The 20,411-nt window shown below is 44.3% G+C and overlaps 1 protein-coding gene across 6 annotated transcripts in view; it reads left to right on the forward strand.

Moving 5' to 3' along the window:
• IKZF1 (IKAROS family zinc finger 1) overlaps window positions 1-20,411 on the forward strand; it is a 100,189-nt gene that overhangs the window by 25,321 nt on the left and 54,457 nt on the right. For all 6 annotated transcript variants that reach the window (XM_060282180.2, XM_035108707.3, XM_060282179.2 and 3 more), the window contains one exon: window positions 10,563-10,682. In XM_060282180.2, coding sequence (XP_060138163.1) covers window positions 10,563-10,682 — 120 coding nt within the window. The remainder of the gene's footprint in view (window positions 1-10,562; window positions 10,683-20,411) is intronic.

Consider the following 20,411-nt stretch of genomic DNA (forward strand, 5'->3'; position numbering starts at 1 on the left):
GAGCTGAAGGGAATAGCCAGGGTTGCCAAAGGCTCGATCCAGCTAGAGGAGATGCGAGAAAAAATTCCCGGTTACCAAATGGGAGGGTAATTGTGGGTGGGGAGGATCAGTTAACCTTTTAACTGAGTTTGTGCTACCCATATCCTCTTTTCAAGTAGCTCACAGCAGGTGCGTGCCACTTTTACGCAAGACCTAAAACACTTGGTTGCTGTGCTTTGCCCGGGCGCAGCTGGACATTACGAAGGAAACGCAGGATTGGGATGTGAGGGTGGGGTGCTTGAAGGGGGAAGGGGTTAAGCACACCTCCTGCTTTCCTACAGATCCTCCTTTCCCATTATCTCTGTAGAAACATGTTTGCTAAGATAAATGCAGATTTCACAAACCTATAGAAAAGTAACATCAGGGCTGCTACAACTTACATTGAATGTATCCTCAGCCAAGAGGAAATGAGATCCCTTCCAGGTGGATGTAACCCCAAGGGGAAACGGGTCAGGGAAGAGGGAAATGCCTCTTCCTTAATTTGAGGATGGGTCCCCCAGTTAATTTCACCGCCCCACATGTAGTCCTCCGCTTGCAGTTCCCCATCCCATGGCCATAGTTTCTCAGTCCCTGCAGCTTCAACTTGAAAGGAATCTCTCCTCACATGGGACCTTTTTGGGTGGTGTTTCTGCTTTATCTTCAGCAGCATAGAGGCCTTGGGGAAAATGAAACCTACCATTTCTGGGCTGCTCACAAGTCAAACGTTTAAAGCACACTCACTCCAAGTACTGTAGTTTAAGGGTGCTGGAAGGTGGTAAACTATAGTTCCCAGTATTTGGGGGAGGGGGGAGTATGCTTTAAATGTACAAGGCCCGTACAGTTTCCGTTCAAGTTTGCTTTAGGGACAGTGATAAGAACTGAAGAAGATCGGCCCATCTCGTCCAGCCCTCTGTTCTCACAGTGGATGAAAGGTGAAGGACAGGGGAAGCCCGTAAGGAGGACCTTCAGAAGAGACGGAAGGCGGTACCTTTCCGGAGCTTGCGGGAGGCGGGGCAGACAGGGGTGATGGGGTGTTTTCAGGACACCAGGACAATGTGTGCTCTTTGATACATTCAATGTTAAATTGCAAAACAAGTTAAAGTCCTTGTGATAATGATCTTTAACAAAATGAAAATATTTCAGTGTGGATGGGGGAAATGAATCAATCCTGATTTTATTTTAATGGTGGGGGGAAGATGAATAGACAAATTAATATTACCCATAATTTTGTTACCTGGGAATGGTATTAATTTACTGCAACTTACTCAGAACCATATGACTAGGAGGGACCTGGAATTCATCCACTATTCTGGTCCCTTGCCACAACTTAACGCAGGATCCGTTGCACACCAAAATAGGTTTTTTAAAGCCTTGCAGATAAATGTGGATTTTAAGAGCTCTTAAAGTTGTTCGATCATAAATGCACACTGGGCATTGGTGGGACCTGAGGAGATGGCAGGTAGGTGGAAGGGTAGCCAGATGGGGGGAGCCTGAACCAGCGAGGATACCTGGGTGGGGAAGATCCACACAAGGGGTTTCTACCTACATAGTATTGATATATGAGATTGTATGTAGACATGCACACACGCGTGCACGTACTCACACACACACACACACACACGAGCTTCCCAAATACATGGGCTTGCAAGACATAACAGAGAAGTGACTCCAGTCACTTTAGATAGTGTGGAACACAAGCAGGCAGAGCATAAACTTACTGTATTTTTCACTCCATAAGACACACTTTTTTCCTCCCAAAAAGTAAGAGGAAATGTCTGTGCGTCTTATGGAGTGAATGCATGGTCCCTGGAACCGGATTGCCTAGGGGTGAAAGGCAGATCATTTTTTTTTTAAAGAAAGCGCTAAAGGCTAACAAGAGGGAAAGAGAGTGTTGAAAGGAACCCACTCAGCAGCTGATTGCAAGAGATTGGGGAGGGAGATAAGGGAGCTAGCTCCCTTCCCGGCCCTGCCCAGTCTCCTTGCCCAGGCCTCAATTGTTGTCTGCAGAGGGAGGTTGTTTGTTTCCCCAGCGATATGTGACAGGCTGATTAGATTATCTGTCTGGAAACTGTAGAAATGGGTCCCTTTCCTTTCCTAAAGAAGCTGCAGAACTGTGAGTTGAACTCCATAAAAACAGGATTTTCCCCTTTGCAAAGGTAAGCTCAACAACTTTGAGCTGATCCTCAAAAATGAAGCTTTCTCCCTTTGCAAAAAAGATGCACAACTGTGAGCTGACCCCCCCTCCCAAAAAAAACAGGGCTTTTCCCATTTGCAAAAAAAGCTGCACAACTTTGAGCTGATCCTCAAAAAAATGGAGCTTTCCCCCTTTGCAAAAGAAGCTTCCTCAAATATTTAATGGGGGGCTAAGGCACCATGGCCTCTAGGAGTTGGCTGCTATGCCTAGGACGATTCAAGAGAGCAAATTTTTTTTTCTTGTTTTCTTCCTCTAAAAACTAGGTGCGTCCTTTTGTCAGGTGCATCTTATGGAGCGAAAAATACATATGAGAATATTATGAGAACAGAATTGTTCTCTGGCTTTAGGCAGATTTGGATCCAGTCTTGCTCAAGGCTGCAGATAAGCAAGCCAGCAACGGTAAATGAGACAAGAATGGCACATCTGTTCCCAGTTCTTGGAATATGGCCATCGCTGGCTCCTAACGGAACTCTCCAGCCCGCATGATAAGCTCAGAGTTCACACTTATATCCCCTTCCTGAAAGCAATATTTTATGAGGCCAACCATTGCCACATTAAAACTGGAGACACAGCAGTGCTGGCATGTATTTAGCAGAACTGCATATGGCACCAGCGAAGGAGGCACAGAGAAGAGATTATCTGACTTATTCAGCAAATGGTTTACCTTTGATTCCTCCATGTGTTTTATTATTATTAATGATTGGCTTTAACCACTGAAAAAGGAATACTAGCGGTGCTGTATCACCATGGAAATCTCTCCCTCCCCCCCCTCTCTTTCTGTTTAGTTTCTTTTGGGGTAGTTTAGAAATGGGGCGAGGACATAGGTGCTGGCTCCAGGGGGCCAAGGTGGGCCACCCATTGTTGGAGGCAGGCCCAGAGCGAAATCAGGACATGGTGCGATGTTGCGCAGAGGATGTCGGGACATCACCACGCCCCCCTCCGTGTGCTTCAGAAGATGGTGCCTCTGGGTGAGGAAGAACCCTTTCCAACCCAAGGGTTGCATCCTTTCTGGTCAACCTTCTGGGCACCCCATGCTATTGGTGGGGTGGCCAGAGACAAAACTGGGAGGAGCAGCAAATGCAAAATTTATGTTTTTACAGTAGGCTAGTATCTACATACATTCCTTCATCTAAGGACCAAGAGGCAAGGCCCTATTCCAGCAAGGCAAAACCACAAGGACGGTGTGGAGCCTGATGTTTAGGGGTGCAGCCCGAGGAGAGTGTTTGTGGCTGGGGATGGGGTACAGTTTGGGGAGGTAGTGAGCCTTGGTGGGCTGCATCTGACCCCTGGCCTGGGCATTCCCACACTTGGTGCAGATCCAGGGTAGCCAATTCTGTGCCTGACAACTACCTGACATTTAGAAAATGCCTAAAGGCAGCCCTGTTTAGGGAAGTTTTTAATCTGTGATATTTTAATGTACAGTGGTGCCTCTACTTACGAATTTAATGCGTTCCGAACGCACATTCGTAAGTCAAAAAAAAATTGTAAGTCGAATCCCATAGGAATGCATTGGGAGAAAAAATTCGTAAGTTGAAGCAACCCTATCTAAAAATTCGTAAGTAGAAAAAATCCCATCTAAACCGCATCCAAGATGGCGGACGGAGCTCTGTTTGTAAGTAGAAACATTCGTAAGTAGAGGTACCACTGTATTTTGTTATTTGTTGGAAGCCGCCCAGAGTGGCCGGGGAAACCCAGCCAGATGGGCGGGGTATAAATAAATAAATAAATAAATAAATAAATAAATAAATAAATAATAATAATAGCCAATTTGCTCCGTGTAGAAAGTTGCCTATTCTTCCAACATCCACATAGTCTGTCAAGTGCTGCTTTATCTTCACCTCACAAGCCAGTCCCTTGGGAAATTCCATCACTGTATTGCCTCCTGAGCAGACTGCTGATGGTCCTCATTTCTGTTGCTTCTTCTTCTCTAAACCTGACCACATCCATTCTCCACTCACATCCAAACAACCAGCTGGTCCTTCATCCAAGCCCCTCTCTTGAGATCAGTTAGAGGTCAAGTTGCCAACCCATTTCTTCATTTTCTTCTCCTACAGTCTGATATTCAGTGTTTCTACTGGGAAGTGAATATAGTCCCACTAGTTCAACAGGACTTACTTCCTGCTGAGTAGATGTAAGATTTGAGCCTCTAGTTTTTGTGGATTCCCTTCTGTGTCACCTCCACCATGAGCTCCCCAGGAGACCTAGGGCAAGCGGCTGCTCTCTCTCAGCTTCCAGCCGCTGCCTGCAAGATTTACTTATATTTAAGATTTATACCTTGCTTTTCAGTATTAGCACCCACAAGGCGGCTCACAATAGTCAGTACGAACAATAGGATTCGGTTCAATACAAGGTTTAAAACAGCAAAATGTTTTTTGTAAAAGAACCCAACAGAGTTAGCACATTTAAAATATCAGCTAAAAATAATTAAAAGCATCTCAAATATATATTTATTTAGGACATTTGTTGGCTATCCAAAGTCCTCTTAGCAGTTCAAACATTATACAGTATTCAAACATTCTGTAGTTCAAATTTTAAAGTATTATTTTAAACATCAAACTCAATCATTCAATGTTATGTCTTGTTAAATCTAGAGGTAGCAATGCTGATTTATCTTACAGACTTCTTGTACGGATTACCAAGATAATATATGTGCTGTGGTTTGAATACTGCAAAAGCTCAATGAAAGTGTTAAGTAAATCATATTTCAGATCCTAGGTTCTCTTCTCAGGATCCATTACAACCCTAATTCAACTAAAGTTAGTTGCAAACAAAATCCCCTTGAAACTAAAGGGGGGGGCTACTGGCATTTGCCCCCATTTTTGCCTTCCCATTTGCAGGTACCCGTAGAAAAAATTAGACATTTCTGCAATTTGTGGGGAGTACAAAATAGGAGCACAAGGGCTCCTCTGGGTGACTGGTATCTGCTGTGAAACTTGAAGTATGTAAAAAGGTGAAATAGGGAGAGTTTGTCAGGGAACCCCCATCCTATTTCAAGCTGAAAGTTCTCAAAAAAGAGTTTCCATCTCAGTAACTGAAATCAATGGAGCAAATTAACTACAACCAGGGAGTAAGGAAACTTATTTCTGAATATTATGGAACTGGTAGTCATGACTAACTTGAGCTTAGATTGAGGCCTCCTGTAGTGTGTGATCGATAGGCTTGCATTATGGAACCAACCTTTAGCTTTTGGTTATGCTAACAGTCTCCTCTGTTATGACTGTGGATTTGTCATAGGTTGAAGGGAAAATTGTAAAGACAGGAATAAGTTATTCAGCGTCTCTGTCAATAACAGGCAAAGGATCTCCCAGGAATCCTGCCTCCGAGTTTTGTATGAAAAGGTGCTTAAAGAAACATTACAAACTAAATGCACAGAGGTGGATTGTAGCACCTATTTTGTGTTAAAGTCTTTATTGAGCAGCAAAAGAATGTATTTGGGCCTCAGACTTTTTGATGGCGTTTTAATACTTCAACCCAATATTTGCTTCTTGTTTTGCAATTGCATACCTAGCCCCAGTTAATATTCTGTGCATGCCTCTTAGAAATTAAATGGAGAATGGCTATTTCTCCCCATCTTTCCACTTTAAAAGTCATTTGCTACAAAATGTTAGTATGATTACATATCTATAAAATTGCCATGCAGGAGTGAACTTATCAGGGTATAACAACATAGACGAAGTTAAGGCATGAAATATGAAATATCATGCTCTGGCATCCAAGAGAAGAGGTGCCCACATGTATTACTTCGAATGAGCTGTACTTTTTAGAAAAGATGGTCTTTGCTGGGAGACATATTGGGTGGAGAACGAAACTCCGTTATGTCACAAGAGCAGCTCAAGCAGAGTTCAGAGATGCCAACTATGGATAGGTCTGTAAGTGGACATTTCAAGAGCTGCTTCTTGAACTTTCCTAGAATGAATCAGGTGGACCAGGGGTCAACAGGTCATAGACTTCCCCTTCCCACTCATGTTTTTTTTATTAAAAAAAACAAAAACAAAAAAACATGCTGCTTTCTCATCTCACAAAAAATAGTTTCTCATCTGAGCTATGGAAGGAGACTAGATATGCAATACTATTATTAATAATATACATTGTATTTACATACCACTGTATTTATATTATCTGTCATAATGGCTTTTGTGTGGTTTGCATGTATAAAACCGATTACAAAGAATATAGCCACACATAATTAAAACACACAGTGAAACAATTTTATTAAAACATTAAAATTTAAAACATTAAAAAATTAAAGCATTGAATAAACAAGCCTATCAAAGCAACAGGACAATTGCAAGTTGAAACTGCAGTTACGATGCTTTAAATAGGAGGCTCCCCCTTCATGGATCAATGCCTTGTCGTGGCGAAGGGGCTTGAATAACTCAGAGAAGCTATGAGCTATGCCATGCAGGGCCACCCAAGATGGACAGGTCATAGTGGAGAGTTTTGACTAAACGTGATCCACCTGGAGAAGGAACTGGCAAACCACTCCAGTATCCCTGCCAAGAAAACTCCATGGACAAAGACAACAGGCATATAAAAGTTATGACGCTGGAAGATGAGCCCCTCAGGTCGGAAGGCGTCCAACATGCTACTGAGGAAGAGCGGAGGACAAGTACAAGTAGATTCAGAGCTGATGAAGCGGCTGGGCCAAAGCCGAAAGGACGCGCAGTTGCGGATATGCCTGGAAGCGAAAGGAAAGTCCGATGCTGTAAAGAAAAATATTGCATAGGAACCTGGAATGTAAGAACCATGAATGGAGGTAAGCTGGATGTGGTCAAAAATGAGACGACAAGAATAAATATCGACATCCTGGGCATCAGTGAACTAAAATGGAAGGGAATGGGCGAATTCAGTTCGGGTGACTATCATATCTACTACTGTGGGCAAGAATCCTGTAGTAGAAATGGAGTGGCCCTCATAGTCAACAAAAGAGTGGCAAAAGCTGTAATGGGATGCAATCTCAAAAATGACAGAATGATCTCGATACGAATCCAAGGCAGACCTTTTAACATCACAGTAATCCAAGTTTATGCACCAACTACCGGAGCTGAAGAAAGTGAAATTGACCAATTCTATGAAGACCTACAACACCTTCTAGAAATGACACCAAAGAAGGATGTTCTTCTCATTACAGGGGATTGGAATGCTAAAGTAGGGAATCAAGAGATAAAAGGAACAACTGGCAAGTTTGGCCTTGGAGTTCAAAATGAAGCAGGGCAAAGGCTAATAGAGTTCTGTCAAGAGAACAAGCTGGTCATCACAAACACTCTCTTCCAACAACATAAGAGACGACTCTACACATGGATATCACCAAATGGGCAGCATCGAAATCAGATTGATTATATTCTCTGCAGCCAAAGATGGAGAAGCTCTATACAATCAGCAAAAACAAGACCTGGAGCTGACTGTAACTCAGATCATCAGCTTCTTATAGCAAAATTCCAGCTTAAACTGAAGAAAGTAGGAAAAACCACTGGGCCAGTAAAATACAATCTGAATCAAATCCCTTATGAATACACAGTGGAAGTGAGGAACAGGTTTAAGGATTTAGATTTGGTGGACAGAGTGCCTGAAGAACTATGGATGGAGGCTCGTAACATTATACAGGAGGCAGCAATGAAAACCATCCCAAGGAAAAGGAAATGCAAGAAAGCAAAATGGCTGTCCAACGAGGCCTTACAAATAGCGGAGGAGAGGAGGCAAGCAAAATGCAAGGGAGATAGGGAAAGATACAGGAAACTGAATGCAGATTTCCAAAAAACAGCAAGGAGAGACAAGAGGGTCTTCTTAAATGAGCAATGCAAAGAAATAGAGGAAAACAATAGAATGGGGAAAACCAGAGATCTGTTCAAGAAAATTGGAGATATGAAAGGAACATTTCGTACAAAGATTACCATAATCAAGGACAAAAGTGGTAAGGACCTAACAGAAGCAGAAGACATCAAGAAGAGGTGGCAAGAATACACAGAGGAATTATACCAGAAAGACATGGAGGTTTCGTACACCCCAGGTAGTGTGGTTGCTGACCTTGAGCCAGACATCTTGGAGAGTGAAGTCAAATGGGCCTTAGAAAGCACTGCTAAGAACAAGGCCAGTGGAAGTGATGATATTCCAGCTGAACTATTTAAAATTTTAAAAGATGATGCTGTTAAGGTACTACACCAAATATGCCAGCAAGTTTGGAAAACTCAGCCATGGCCAGAGGATTGGAGATCAGTCTACATCCCAATTCCAAAGAAGGGAAGTGCCAAAGAATGCTCCAACTACCGCACAATTGCGCTCATTTCACACGCTAGCAAGGTTATGCTTAAAATTCTACAAGACAGGCTTAGGCAGTATGTGGACCGAGAACTCCCAGAAGTGCAAGCTGGATTTCGAAAGGGCAGAGGAACCAGAGACCAAATAGCAAACATGCGCTGGATTATGGAGAAAGCTAGAGAGTTCCAGAAAAACGTCTACTTCTGCTTCATTGACTATGCAAAAGCCTTTGACTGTGTCGACCACAGCAAATTATGGCAAGTTCTTAAAGAAATGGGAGTGCCTGATCACCTCATCTGTCTCCTGAGAAATCTCTATGTGGGACAAGAAGCTACAGTTAGAACTGGATATGGAACAACTGAGTGGTTCAAAATTGGGAAAGGAGTACGACAAGGTTGTATATTGTCTCTCTGCTTATTTAACTTATATGCAGAATTCATCATGCGAAAGGCTGGACTAGATGAATCTAAAGCCAGAATTAAGATTGCCGGAAGAAATATCAACAACCTCAGATATGCAGATGACACAACCTTGATGGCAGAAAGCGAGGAGGAATTAAAGAACCTTTTAATGAGGGTGAAAGAGGAGAGCGCAAAATATGGTCTGAAGCTCAACATCAAAAAAACCAAGATCATGGCCACTGGTCCCATCACCTCCTGGCAAATAGAAGGGGAAGAAATGGAGGCAGTGAGAGATTTTACCTTCTTGGGCTCCTTGATCACTGCAGATGGTGACAGCAGTCACGAAATTAAAAGACGCCTGCTTCTTGGGAGAAAAGCAATGACAAACCTAGACAGCATCTTAAAAAGCAGAGACATCACCTTGCCGACAAAGGTCCGTATAGTTAAAGCTATGGTTTTCCCAGTAGTGATGTATGGAAGTGAGAGCTGGACCATAAAGAAGGCTGATCGCCGAAGAATTGATGCTTTTGAATTATGGTGCTGGAGGAGACTCTTGAGAGTCCCATGGACTGCAAGAAGATCAAACCTATCCATTCTTAAGGAAATCAGCCCTGAGTGCTCCCTGGAAGGACAGATCGTGAAGCTGAGGCTCCAATACTTTGGCCACCTCATGAGAAGAGAAGAATCCTTGGAAAAGACCCTGATGTTGGGAAAGATTGAGGGCACTAGGAGAAGGGGACGTCAGAGGACAAGATGGTTGGACAGTGTTCTCGAAGCTACGAACATGAGTTTGACCAAACTGCGGGAGGCACTGCAAGACAGGAGTGCCTGGCGTGCTATGGTCCATGGGGTCACGAAGAGTCGGACACGACTAAACGACTAAACAACAACAACAACAAATAGGAGGCTCAAGTCAGGAGACCGGGGAAACCTTGTCAAAAGAGGCGTGTCTTCAGGAGCTGGTGGACTGGCAGCCAAGCGGGATGAACCATGAAGCAAAATAAGCTCCGTGCCGAGGGCATCAAGGGAAGGGGCACTACAGGAATTCTCCATTGCTGGATTTACCATGGCCCATATGGTGCAGCTGAACTAGGTTCCACAAAAAAGGCTCTCACAATAAATGAAAAAAAAAAATTACAGCAACAACATAGTAATAACATAAATTAATCATATGTGGTTTTTTTTGTTTACATTTTGATTTAGATATATAGGGGGCACCGAAATCTTTTTAAGTGCTGAGTGCTGAGTACTAAGGGGGCCTCCCATGTTTCATCAAGGAGTAGCTTTTGCAACACTGGTATAACACAGAGACTGTCCTGGAGAAAACTGATTCTCTACTATTATGGGGAGTGGAGATGTAGGTAAAGCATCCTCCCACTTGTGGCAGCATTCCAAATTACTCATGATACAAATCTCTTTGTGCATTGCTCAAGAGACAACGCTTGTTGGGTGTCAGGGGCCCCAAAGTACAACGGACATAGGCTGAGTCCAAGCTAAGTCATGAAAAGCACAAGCAGCACCCTTTACCCGTCCCCTTAGTCTTCAGAACTTGGCTGCTGTGATTGCCAGCCTGGAGGCTAACATGAGGGTTCATTATATTTTGAAGGTTCTGGAACCTTGAGGTCATTCATATGGGGGCCTGAACTGAACATAGATCTTTCTCAACTTACTGGGACTATTCCCTTTATCCCCAGGAAAAGAAAGTCCTCCGGTAAGCGATGTCCCGGATGATTCTGATGAGCCCATGCCCGTGCCAGAAGATCTTTCCACCAGCACAGGAGGACAGCAGAATTCTCGCAGCGAGAGAGTTTTGGGTAAGAGCATTGCTATGCGTGGCTTGCTGACATGCACAAGGTCTTCTCGGTTCACTTGGAAGACTGATAATGCCTTACTTCTGAGACAGGTGTTTTTTGTTTTGTTGCTTTTCTGTCTCGAAGGTAACAGGCCCCCTTTCACCTAAAAGATTATAGCCAATAACCTAGCTTTACAATACTTGGTTCCATCAAAGACTGTTCCCATGCTCATTCTGCATGGAAATGGTTTTATGACAGAAAGTAAAAGCATGAAGCATGGGGTTATGGGGGAAGGCGGTAGAAGAACACGCAGCAAACTTTCCTGCTACTCTATTAGATTTCCAATGTTAACCTGGGTTATGCTTTGTAAATTTAAGATCTCTTCATTTGAAATAGATAGCAAGCATCTGGAATAACTGAAATACCATTATCCCAGTCTCAGTTGTCTGTAAATAGTTTCCAGTAATAATAATCATTGGGTTTCAGCTGATTGATGGCTTGCAACTCACACTTGGTCACACCCTGACTTGAGGTGGATTGCAGCAGTGGGACTACCCCAAGTTTCTTGCTGCTGTTTATATTTTAAAAGGCTGGGGAAGCAAGAGAGAGATGGGGAGAAAAGCAGAGAGAAGGGATGTGGGGGGAAGTAAATATGGGGAGGAAAAAAGATGGTGAAAAATTAAAAGTGTGACCCATTTGTTAGAGATTGGTCTTAAAGGTGGGTCCTGGCTCTGAAAAGGTTGAAGACCACTCTTCTAAATCCACACTTTAGCTTGCTTTCTGGTGCAATGTAATGTACACAAATATTATCCTGATCAAGCAGAACTTCTGTATAACCAAATGTTTGATTACCAAGTGATTTGTGAGGTTTCTCCAGTCATTTGGATTTAAAAGTAAACAAATACAGGATGTGATCCAGGTAAAGTACATCCAAAAGCATGTAGACCCCACTGGTTTTCATAGGAAAGGTTTAAGGATCCAATAATAGTAATTACATTGTAGAGGTGGCAGCTGAAAAAAGTTGTCTATTCCCTATGGATACATGCTTGATTTCCACTGACTTGATGTCCTTTGCTGGATTTAGTTGATGAGTGTCTCATCCAGTAAGGCAGAGTAAATTTGTCAGAGGCTCCAACTCATCCTAGTAGTTGCATTTAAAAAATGCTCCTCCCCCAGGAAGAATAGCAGGTTTAAATAATTTGTCCTGTTTCATTCTCGATCCCTGGGCTGGTTCCTCATCCATTGATTGTCATGTGACAAAGACGCATGAGAGCAGGAACAGCAAAGCTGGCTAGAATCCCAACTGTCACAACTGTCACTGCCTCAACTTTCATTCTAGGCTTAACTGCCAGTTCCAGGCTGTGTGACTTAACTGAACAGTCATGTTGATCTTTGTCTCAGAGTGTGTGCCAGTATAGAGCTGAGTCTGTGTTCTGTAACTGTTTACTATTTTATGAAGAGTTTTATTTTAAACTTAATAAAGCTTTTATTATTTAAACTAGCTGGCCTGGGCACGCGTTGCTGTGCCTGACTCAGGGTCCTTGTTTCCCAGGAAAGGGGGAGGATGTGTCCTTTCCCCCCCCCCTGGACTATGTGTTTTTTCCACACACACACCCCTGTTGTGTCTCATCCCTGTGATTACTCCCATCCTGTAGCGACCCATGAGGTATCCCGCCCCCCTCCCCCACCCCCAGGCCATCCCTGTGACTCCCCCCACCCTGGGTCAGCCCATGACCATAGGTGCCAACTCCCAGATTGAAAAATCTGGGATCAGCACCGGAAGTCGCGCTGTGGCCATTTTGGAACTGGGCAGAGCAGCACCGGAAGTCGCTTCTATGCATGCTCTGCCCATTTCCAAAATGGCCACAGTGCCAGAAATCACTTCTGCACATGTCCAAAGACTCCAGACATCCGCAGAAGGAGCCTCCCTGGGCCGGTAAGAATCCGGGGGATTTGCAGGGTTTTAAAAAATCCGGGATGCCAGTGGGAAACGACTGGAAAAATGGGGGTTTCCCGGGGAATACGGGAGACTTGGCAGCTATGCCCATGACCTACTCGGGCCCCTCCTCCCCCCACCCCCCACCCAGGGCTCCACTCAGGAAAGTCTGTAAAGTAGAAGCGAGGCCTAGGCTGTAGGCTGTAAAGTGGAGCCGAGGCCTAGTCTGTAAAGTGGAGCCGAGGCCTAGTCTGTAGGATGTAAAGTAGAGCTAGTATGTAAACCTTGCTGGAGGCGTGGTCTCCAGGGCATAAGGTATTGTGAGAGTATGTTTGTCCTTTGTTTGTTGGATGTCCACCGGAGGGCACAATATTTTTTACATAAATCCAGGTTTTTACCTGTGCTAGGTGTGTCCTCTGGCCAATGTAAGTGGATGGTTATACTCCCACATGTGACTCTGATGTTGTGGCCAAATTTGAGGGCAATCAGGCAAGCGGTTGTGGAGAAAGGTGTGGAAGTACAAACATGCACCTTCTACATTTATATATATATATAGATTAAGAACTCTGCTTGAATAATTACCGCTGCGTGTCAGGTTATGGGCCCAGGGTTTTATGGATGGTGAACTGCTAAAGCTGGAGAATCAGGGTGCTGTTGGTGAGGACCTCGAAGGGACAGAAAGTCCAGTGGTGAGGCCGCGTACCGAAGAAACATACCCGGTGCAGCAAAGGGCAGAAGTCATGTCAGCTCAGCAACCTGCGCAGTTTATTAATCTTGGCTACACTGCCCAGATGGAATGCCTGAATGATAAGAACTATTTGACTTGGGCTCTCAAGCTTGAATTACTTCTAAAACTTGATGAACTTTGGCACTGTGTGGGAACCGGTTTGGGGGCACTACCCTCTGATAAAGATTGTGAAGAAGATGATAGAGCCAGAGCGCAAATATTGTTGGCCCTCGAGGAACCACAGGTTCTACACATTGCAGATTCGGATTCTGCCAAACAATATTGGGAACCTTTGCGTCAGATACACCTTTCTGATAGTGCTGGTTCAATAATTGGACTAACTAGGAGACTGTACAGAACTGTGCTACCTGAAGGTGGATGTTTAACCACACACCTTCAGTTGCAAAGGAGAGGTACAAGATTTCCAGACCTGGATCAAGTCTATATACTGCTATCCAGTCTTCCACCAAGTTTTAATATTGTGGTAGCCTCTCTTGAAAGCATGAGGCAAGAAGATTTATTGATGACGTATGTAACAACCCGTCTACAGGAGGAATCTGAAAAACACATGTAAAAGCTGGGTGAGGAGGCCGACCGGGGGAGTCCCAGTCACTCTGTCTACCAGAGACCCAGATTCTCAGGAGGAGATGGGACCAAAGATCGCTCCACAGATCATGTTGGTAAAGAAATGCTTCCGATGTAACAAATTTGAACACATGAAGAAAAATTGTCTTGTGAAAATCCCAGCAAGAGTGAGTGGTTCACGTGAGACAGAAAAGCGGACGCATTTCGTCTCGGCCACCGCAAGAAAAGAAAAGAGCTCTCTCTTTTTCTTTTCTTTTTTAAAAAAATCATGTTTATTCATTTTAAACACATACAAAAAACAATACAAGACAAACCAACAAAAAAATAAATACAAAAAGAAAAAAGGGGAAAAAAGAGAAAATCTAATAATCTTACATTCTTCATAACGTTGTGGACTTCCCCGGTTCCCCCCTCATTGAGTCCCTATTTTAATTAATCATTATGCAGTTTTCACAATATTTTAAACTTCTTTTTACAATTCTCACTAGGTGTCTCCATTCAATTTTAATCTTTACAAACCCATTTTTAACCTCTTACCATTCAAACAGCTAATTCAATTCTTATAATTTTTATAACCTTTTAATTTAATTATTATTTCTCCCCTTTGCCTATAATTTTTACCAACACTTTTCTAGACAGCTACATTTTGGACTCTGGTTCTGCCAGAATAATAATGAACAGCCCTGACTGTTTTACAACAGTCAGCAAATTACCAAAAGGCAAGGACAGCATTTGTCTTGCTGATGGAAGGCATTGCTCAATTTCAGGTACAGTGGAACCTCGGTTTATGAACACCTCGGTTTACGAATTTTCGGTTTACGAACGCCGTGGACCCATCTGGAACGGATTAATCCACTTTCCATTACTTTCAATGGGAAAGTTCGCTTCAGTTTATGAACGCTTCAGTTTATGAACAGACTTCTGGAACCAATTACACCCATGTTTCAGGTTAAGTACGCTTCAGGTTGAGTACTCCGTGGACCCGTCTGGAACGGATTAATCCACTTTCCATTACTTTCAATGGGAAAGTTCGCTTCAGTTTATGAACGCTTCAGTTTAAGTACTCCGCGGACCGCCTGGAACAGATTAATCCATTTTCCATTACTTTCAATGGGAAAGTTCACTTCAGTTTATGAACGCTTCAGTTTATGAACAGACTTCCAGAACCAATTGTGTTCATAAACCGAGGTACCACTGTATAGGTACAGTTTATCTACCATGTCTAGATGTAGAGGGACTTCCGGTCTGCCGCCATTGCTGACTGGTGAGAGAATCCCGAGCTCTGGGATTCCCTAGCATTGTGAGGGAGGGGGGAGCTGTGAGAGTGACGCAGACCCCCAGAAGAGCCCCAGATCGAGCGTTCTGGGGACGTGGGCACTCAGCTGCACCGTTTTTGGTCTCCTCTGCCCCCGGTAGCCCTAATAAGGGCGCTGAGAGCGAGCAGAGTGGACCTCGAGTTAAACTGCTACCTTTGCATTGCGAAGCTCTGTGCCAGCAGCCTGGAGTGGTGGATTCTTCTAAATTAATTGGATTTGAGAACATTGGACACCGTAAGTAAAGAAAAAGACTTTGAAACAATTTTTAATTAGATATGGGAGATATGGATTTAAGATATAAAATGAAAATTGCTTAATTCAGATTCTAAAATGGACCCAGTGTGTGGGGGATTGAGGAAGTCAACAATGTTAAGTAAAAAATGTAAGAATTGTTATGTTTTTATTTTTCATGTTTTATTTTTGTTTTATGTCTTTTGTGATTTTATTTTTGTGAATATTGGAAAATGAATAAAGATTATTTGAAAAAAATAGATGTAGAATTGAGGGATGTGTTGTTTGTTGAAAAAATTAGAATTTTCTTTATTGTCAGTTTCATGTCTTACAAAGGTTGGTTTTGCATTTATTTTTGTGGGTGATGAGTGTTTTATTAAGAAAGAGAGCAAGGTGGATGGTTTGTACTACTTACAGAATTTTCCACCTAGTGATGGTGTCACAGAGAGATCTAAAACTGTAAAAAAATGACGTGTTAATAACTGAGCTACACCAGCAAAACTAATTGCCCGCATAAAAGCTGCATTCATTTTCTACAGAGAATAATGGGGCATGGAAGTTTGATGACTCACTGCTGGATTTGCAAACAAAGTCCATTGAAAAGCGGGTTGTGTTTGAGGTGCTATGAAAGCGCTGATGGGGTCCTTGTTAGCTTGGTCACACATGCAAGTTGCTGTTCGGCACCGCAGTTATGAAGACATGACCATGCATGAATCAGCCCAGCCATGGAATCTGATCTCTTGGGATCCAGAAATGTTCTCTCAGGCAAGGCTTCTAAAATGTGGCCACACACTTGCTTCCTTAGCATGGCATCAGGGCTGCAGGAGAAGACGTGGCCCCTTCCCAGTCTGCGTTCTCTCGATTCAGTGATAAGCTGCAACACAGATAAGGCAAGCTCTTCTTATCACGGCAGCCACAGAACAGCAGGAGGAAACATTCTTACATGGCAGAGGGATGAACCACCACTTTTTCCTTTCCCTCTTTATTATCAGTGAAGCTGGCAGAGCTAGCTGAGTGATTAGTTCAGGCATCCCCAAACTGCGGCCCTCCAGATGTTTTGGCCTACCACTCCTATGATCCCTAGCTAACAGGAACAGTGGTCAGGGATGATGGGAATTATAGTCCAAAACATCTGGAGGGCCGCAGTTTGGGGATGCCTCGATTAGTTGGAAGGCAAAAAAAGAAAGAAAATGTAATTCAGAGCTAACACTCTGATCAACGGGGCAGTAGCCGGGGGGGGGGTGTGCTGCTCCCCCAGCTTCCGAACACTGTGTGTCACCAGTGGGGAGCAGAGAGCAGGCAGTGGGGTGCTCTTCAGGTCCCCGTCCAGCAGCAGAGCTGGAGCTCCTGTCACCCCTCGCGCACTATGCTGAGCTCCCCACTTCCTTGCCCTTCCTGGTAAGATCAATGAGTCCTGGTGTTGAGAAGCAGGAGAGCAGAGCAGCCCCCTTTGCCCTCTGCCGCCAGCTTCCGCCAGCTGGGGAGATTTTGCCCCCAGTCTTGCGCTCTCAAGTTTTACACATAAAATTGGCTTCACTGTGATGTGAGGTCCTGGACGGTCTGACCATGCAGCTCTGGCTGAATGAGGCAAGTTTGGAGGGTATCATTCATAGGTAGCCAGCAGTTGCTTATTTTGCTTATTACTGTATTACTATACATTTAACCACTATACATTTAACCACAGCCTTGGGTGTTGAAACATGCTGGGCCATCTCTGGGCATTGATGAGGGAGGTGGGGGGGGCAGCTGAGGGCAGAAAGAGGCAGAAGGGCCTTAGTTTTTTACTTTTTGCAGCATGTGTATGAAATAGAAACATGATAGCAATGTTTGTTAAATATACACATGATTTCATACAAAAGTAAAATATGAGCCATGTGACTAGGGCTGCCAGACTCAATAGAGGACAGGACTTCTGTGCCTTTAATTGCTCTGCTCTCTTTTGAGTCTGGAAACCTTAAAGAGAAACCAGCAGACCCTTTGCTTGGAAATTAAACAAAGGGTCTGCTGGTTTCTCTTTAAGGTTTCCAGACTCAAAAGAGAGCAGGGCAATTAAAGGCACAGAAGTCCTGTCCACTATTGAGTCTGGCAACCCTACATGTGACTACAAGAGGCTATGGCAATACTCAACCTCCAGCCTTAGAGGGGTTTACCACTGAAAACCATCTACTTGGAAGCAACTGTGGAGAGGGATGTTGCCTTTATGACCTGCTTTGGGTCATAAGTTGGCCTGTGTGGAAAACTGTGGGTTTTATATATTTCTGTTGTATAACACATTGTATGTGGTTGCATCTTTACCTTAAAAATGGACTAAGTCTATTAAATAAGTGGGATGCTGACATGCATAAATTGGTATCATTTGAAGGCCATGCTTAATTTCTCCCTGAGCAGGCAACTGAAGCAAAAAAACTGAAGCGGGGGCGGGGGGGGGCGGGGAACGCACACGGAAAATCCTTTGATTGCCACAGCATTCTTGGAACTAGAATACTATCACAACCCTGGAATGCCATCCTTGAGAATAGTCCTGCTGACAGGGCCAGGCCACCCATGAGGGAAGGTGAGGCGACCGCTTCAGGCAGCAGGATCCACAGGGGCAGCAGATCTAGCCTCCAAGGAACATTTGCTCTTTGGAGGCTGGATCTGTCTCCCTCCTTCAATGCTGCCTCCACAGTGGCCTCTTGGCCCATCGGAAGCGCTGCTGGTCTCCTCCCAGACTTGTTCGCCATGTTGATCTTTAATCCTGCCCCCCTTGTTCCTGATGCAAATCTTCACTCGCTCCTCCTTCATTGGCAGGGGTGGGGGCACTATTTTGTGGTTCACCTCAGGTAACAAAATGCATTGGCCTGAGCCTGCTTGCTGATGTCTGTGAAGTCACTCCACTATGGGCAGTTTGGGGATTATGATTTATAGTAGTTGCTTGGGGGGTGGGAAACAATTAAAAAGAAGGGAAATCTGACCAAGACCAGCTGATTTTGCAGCAACCAAGAGTCAAGTGCTTCCATAGTTCTTCCACTGAAATAAATGGGATTTAGAAGAGGGCTGGAGTTTTGCTGGATTTCTTAAAAACAAATCTCTTGCCCAGCCCTTCTCCATCCTGGAGTCAGCCAGGAAAATGGGAGTGTCTGGTGAGGGGCTCCTGTCTTTTCTAGGAACAATTTCTGAGCTCCTCATGTTTGATTACACTCCCAACTAGGAATGTGGGAATCTACCATGTGGAAGTGCCATAGGATTTCCACATACAGTAGCTAAATGGAACCCCCATTTCGTTGGAAGCAAAGGATCAACTTAATTGCCCAAAACCTGATCCGGCAAGGCAATGTTCACATTCTTGCTTCCATTAGGCTCCTCATGGTGTTCTGGAATATGGATCCAAACCTTTTAGATTAGGGAAATCCTTAAAAGCAGAGGCCAGATTGCAAATGTAGGCAAGAGCATAAGGAAGGTGGCTTGGTAAAAAAAAAAAGGAAGCCAAAAGGCAGGGCAGCTAAAGGGGAAGTGCTCCACCCCAGATTGAGAAACACAATCCACTCAGTGGTGCTGTTCTAGCAGCTGCTTTGACAAAGGTAATAAATATCCAGTGCTTTTTAGTAGCTAGAATGGCTGTGGAGCTGCTGCTTCCAAACAAACACAAACACATTGGCCATGCTGGTAGGACTGGTGGGAGCCTCAGCTCAGCCACAACTGCAGGGCCAACATCTCCTGACACCTGGTGTGTTGCTTTGCAAAGTGCAGATCAGGTCAATTTGCCTTTAGATGTGCCTTGAATTGCAGTCCTCCCCACCAAGGACTGTGTGGGTCATGTGCCCCACTCCATTTCTGAGTAACAGAATTACCCAGTGATACTGTGTCCTTACACACATTATGGCAAAGGCAAAGCAACAGACACAGCTTCCTGCCCTAAAGACTTCACTATTTAAATCTCAGGATTGTGATTGGGAGGGGGGCAGCAAAGGGAGGGGAGGGATAAGAGAATCAGAGGAACAAAGGATGGACAGGTTCAAATGCAGCTGACATGTACTTAGGCCTTGGTGCATTTGCAGGGTGAAGACTGCGGAGTTAAGCTAGCCCTTCACAGAAAACATTTTGAGACGTGGCTCTAAAGTGCTTCCTGATAGATATAGTGTAAGCCGCTATTTCATTCTTCCATTTTACAGAGCCATGCACATCTATTCAGAAGTAGGCCCCATCCAGTTCAGTGGAGCAAATAGGGTTGCGGCGTTCATTATGCCGCAAAACAGATGTATTTTTCAAAAGCAAAATTTATCTCTGCCCTCCCCTCTCCCACTTTCTGGTGCCATCCCTTACATCAGAGTAGCGCTGCAGGTGTTGTGCTAGTTTTCACTAACCTTGAGGGAAGAGAGAAACTTACTGTGAGTCTAACGTGCTTCTGGATGAAAAGAATCGAAAGATTCTTTGGCTAAACTGGAGATACTGTGTTTGCCTCATTGTGTGGCTTTTAAAAAAATCCGGATAGTGAGCCTGCTGATCTTATCTGCAGTGGGAGGAAGTTGCTTTTATCTGAGAAGCGCATCTCTCCCATTCTGATAAGTCCTGTTTTAGCTGCCGAGTTATATTTATCTAGTGGGATCACTGGCTCAGCAGCCACAGCAGCAACAGCAGGGCTGAAGTGTGTGGAGCTGTTACTGAGGGGAGGCCAAGATGAGCCTGGCAGGATCCTGCAGAAGGAAGATCAGCCTTAGAGTAAGCCTTCGACTCCTTGGGGAGCGAGAGGTGAATGAGCCCATCTCTGTGAAGGAGGTCTGGGTGAGCCCAAGTCCAGGCTGTAGCTCTCGCAACATGCCAGCTCCAACAAAGCACTTTCCCCCAGGGCCCATCCCAAGGAAAAGTTGGCGTCATTGGCACCAAATCCCAGGTCACTGTTTAGTCCTCCATTTCTAAATTTGGTAGCTAGAAAGTGAGTTTCTTAAAGAGGAACATTGGTTTCCTGCCCTTTCCCC

The sequence above is a fragment of the Zootoca vivipara genome, chromosome 12 (assembly GCF_965207765.1).
Source record: "Zootoca vivipara chromosome 12, rZooViv2.hap1.1, whole genome shotgun sequence".
In the NCBI taxonomy this organism is placed as follows: domain Eukaryota; kingdom Metazoa; phylum Chordata; class Lepidosauria; order Squamata; family Lacertidae; genus Zootoca; species Zootoca vivipara.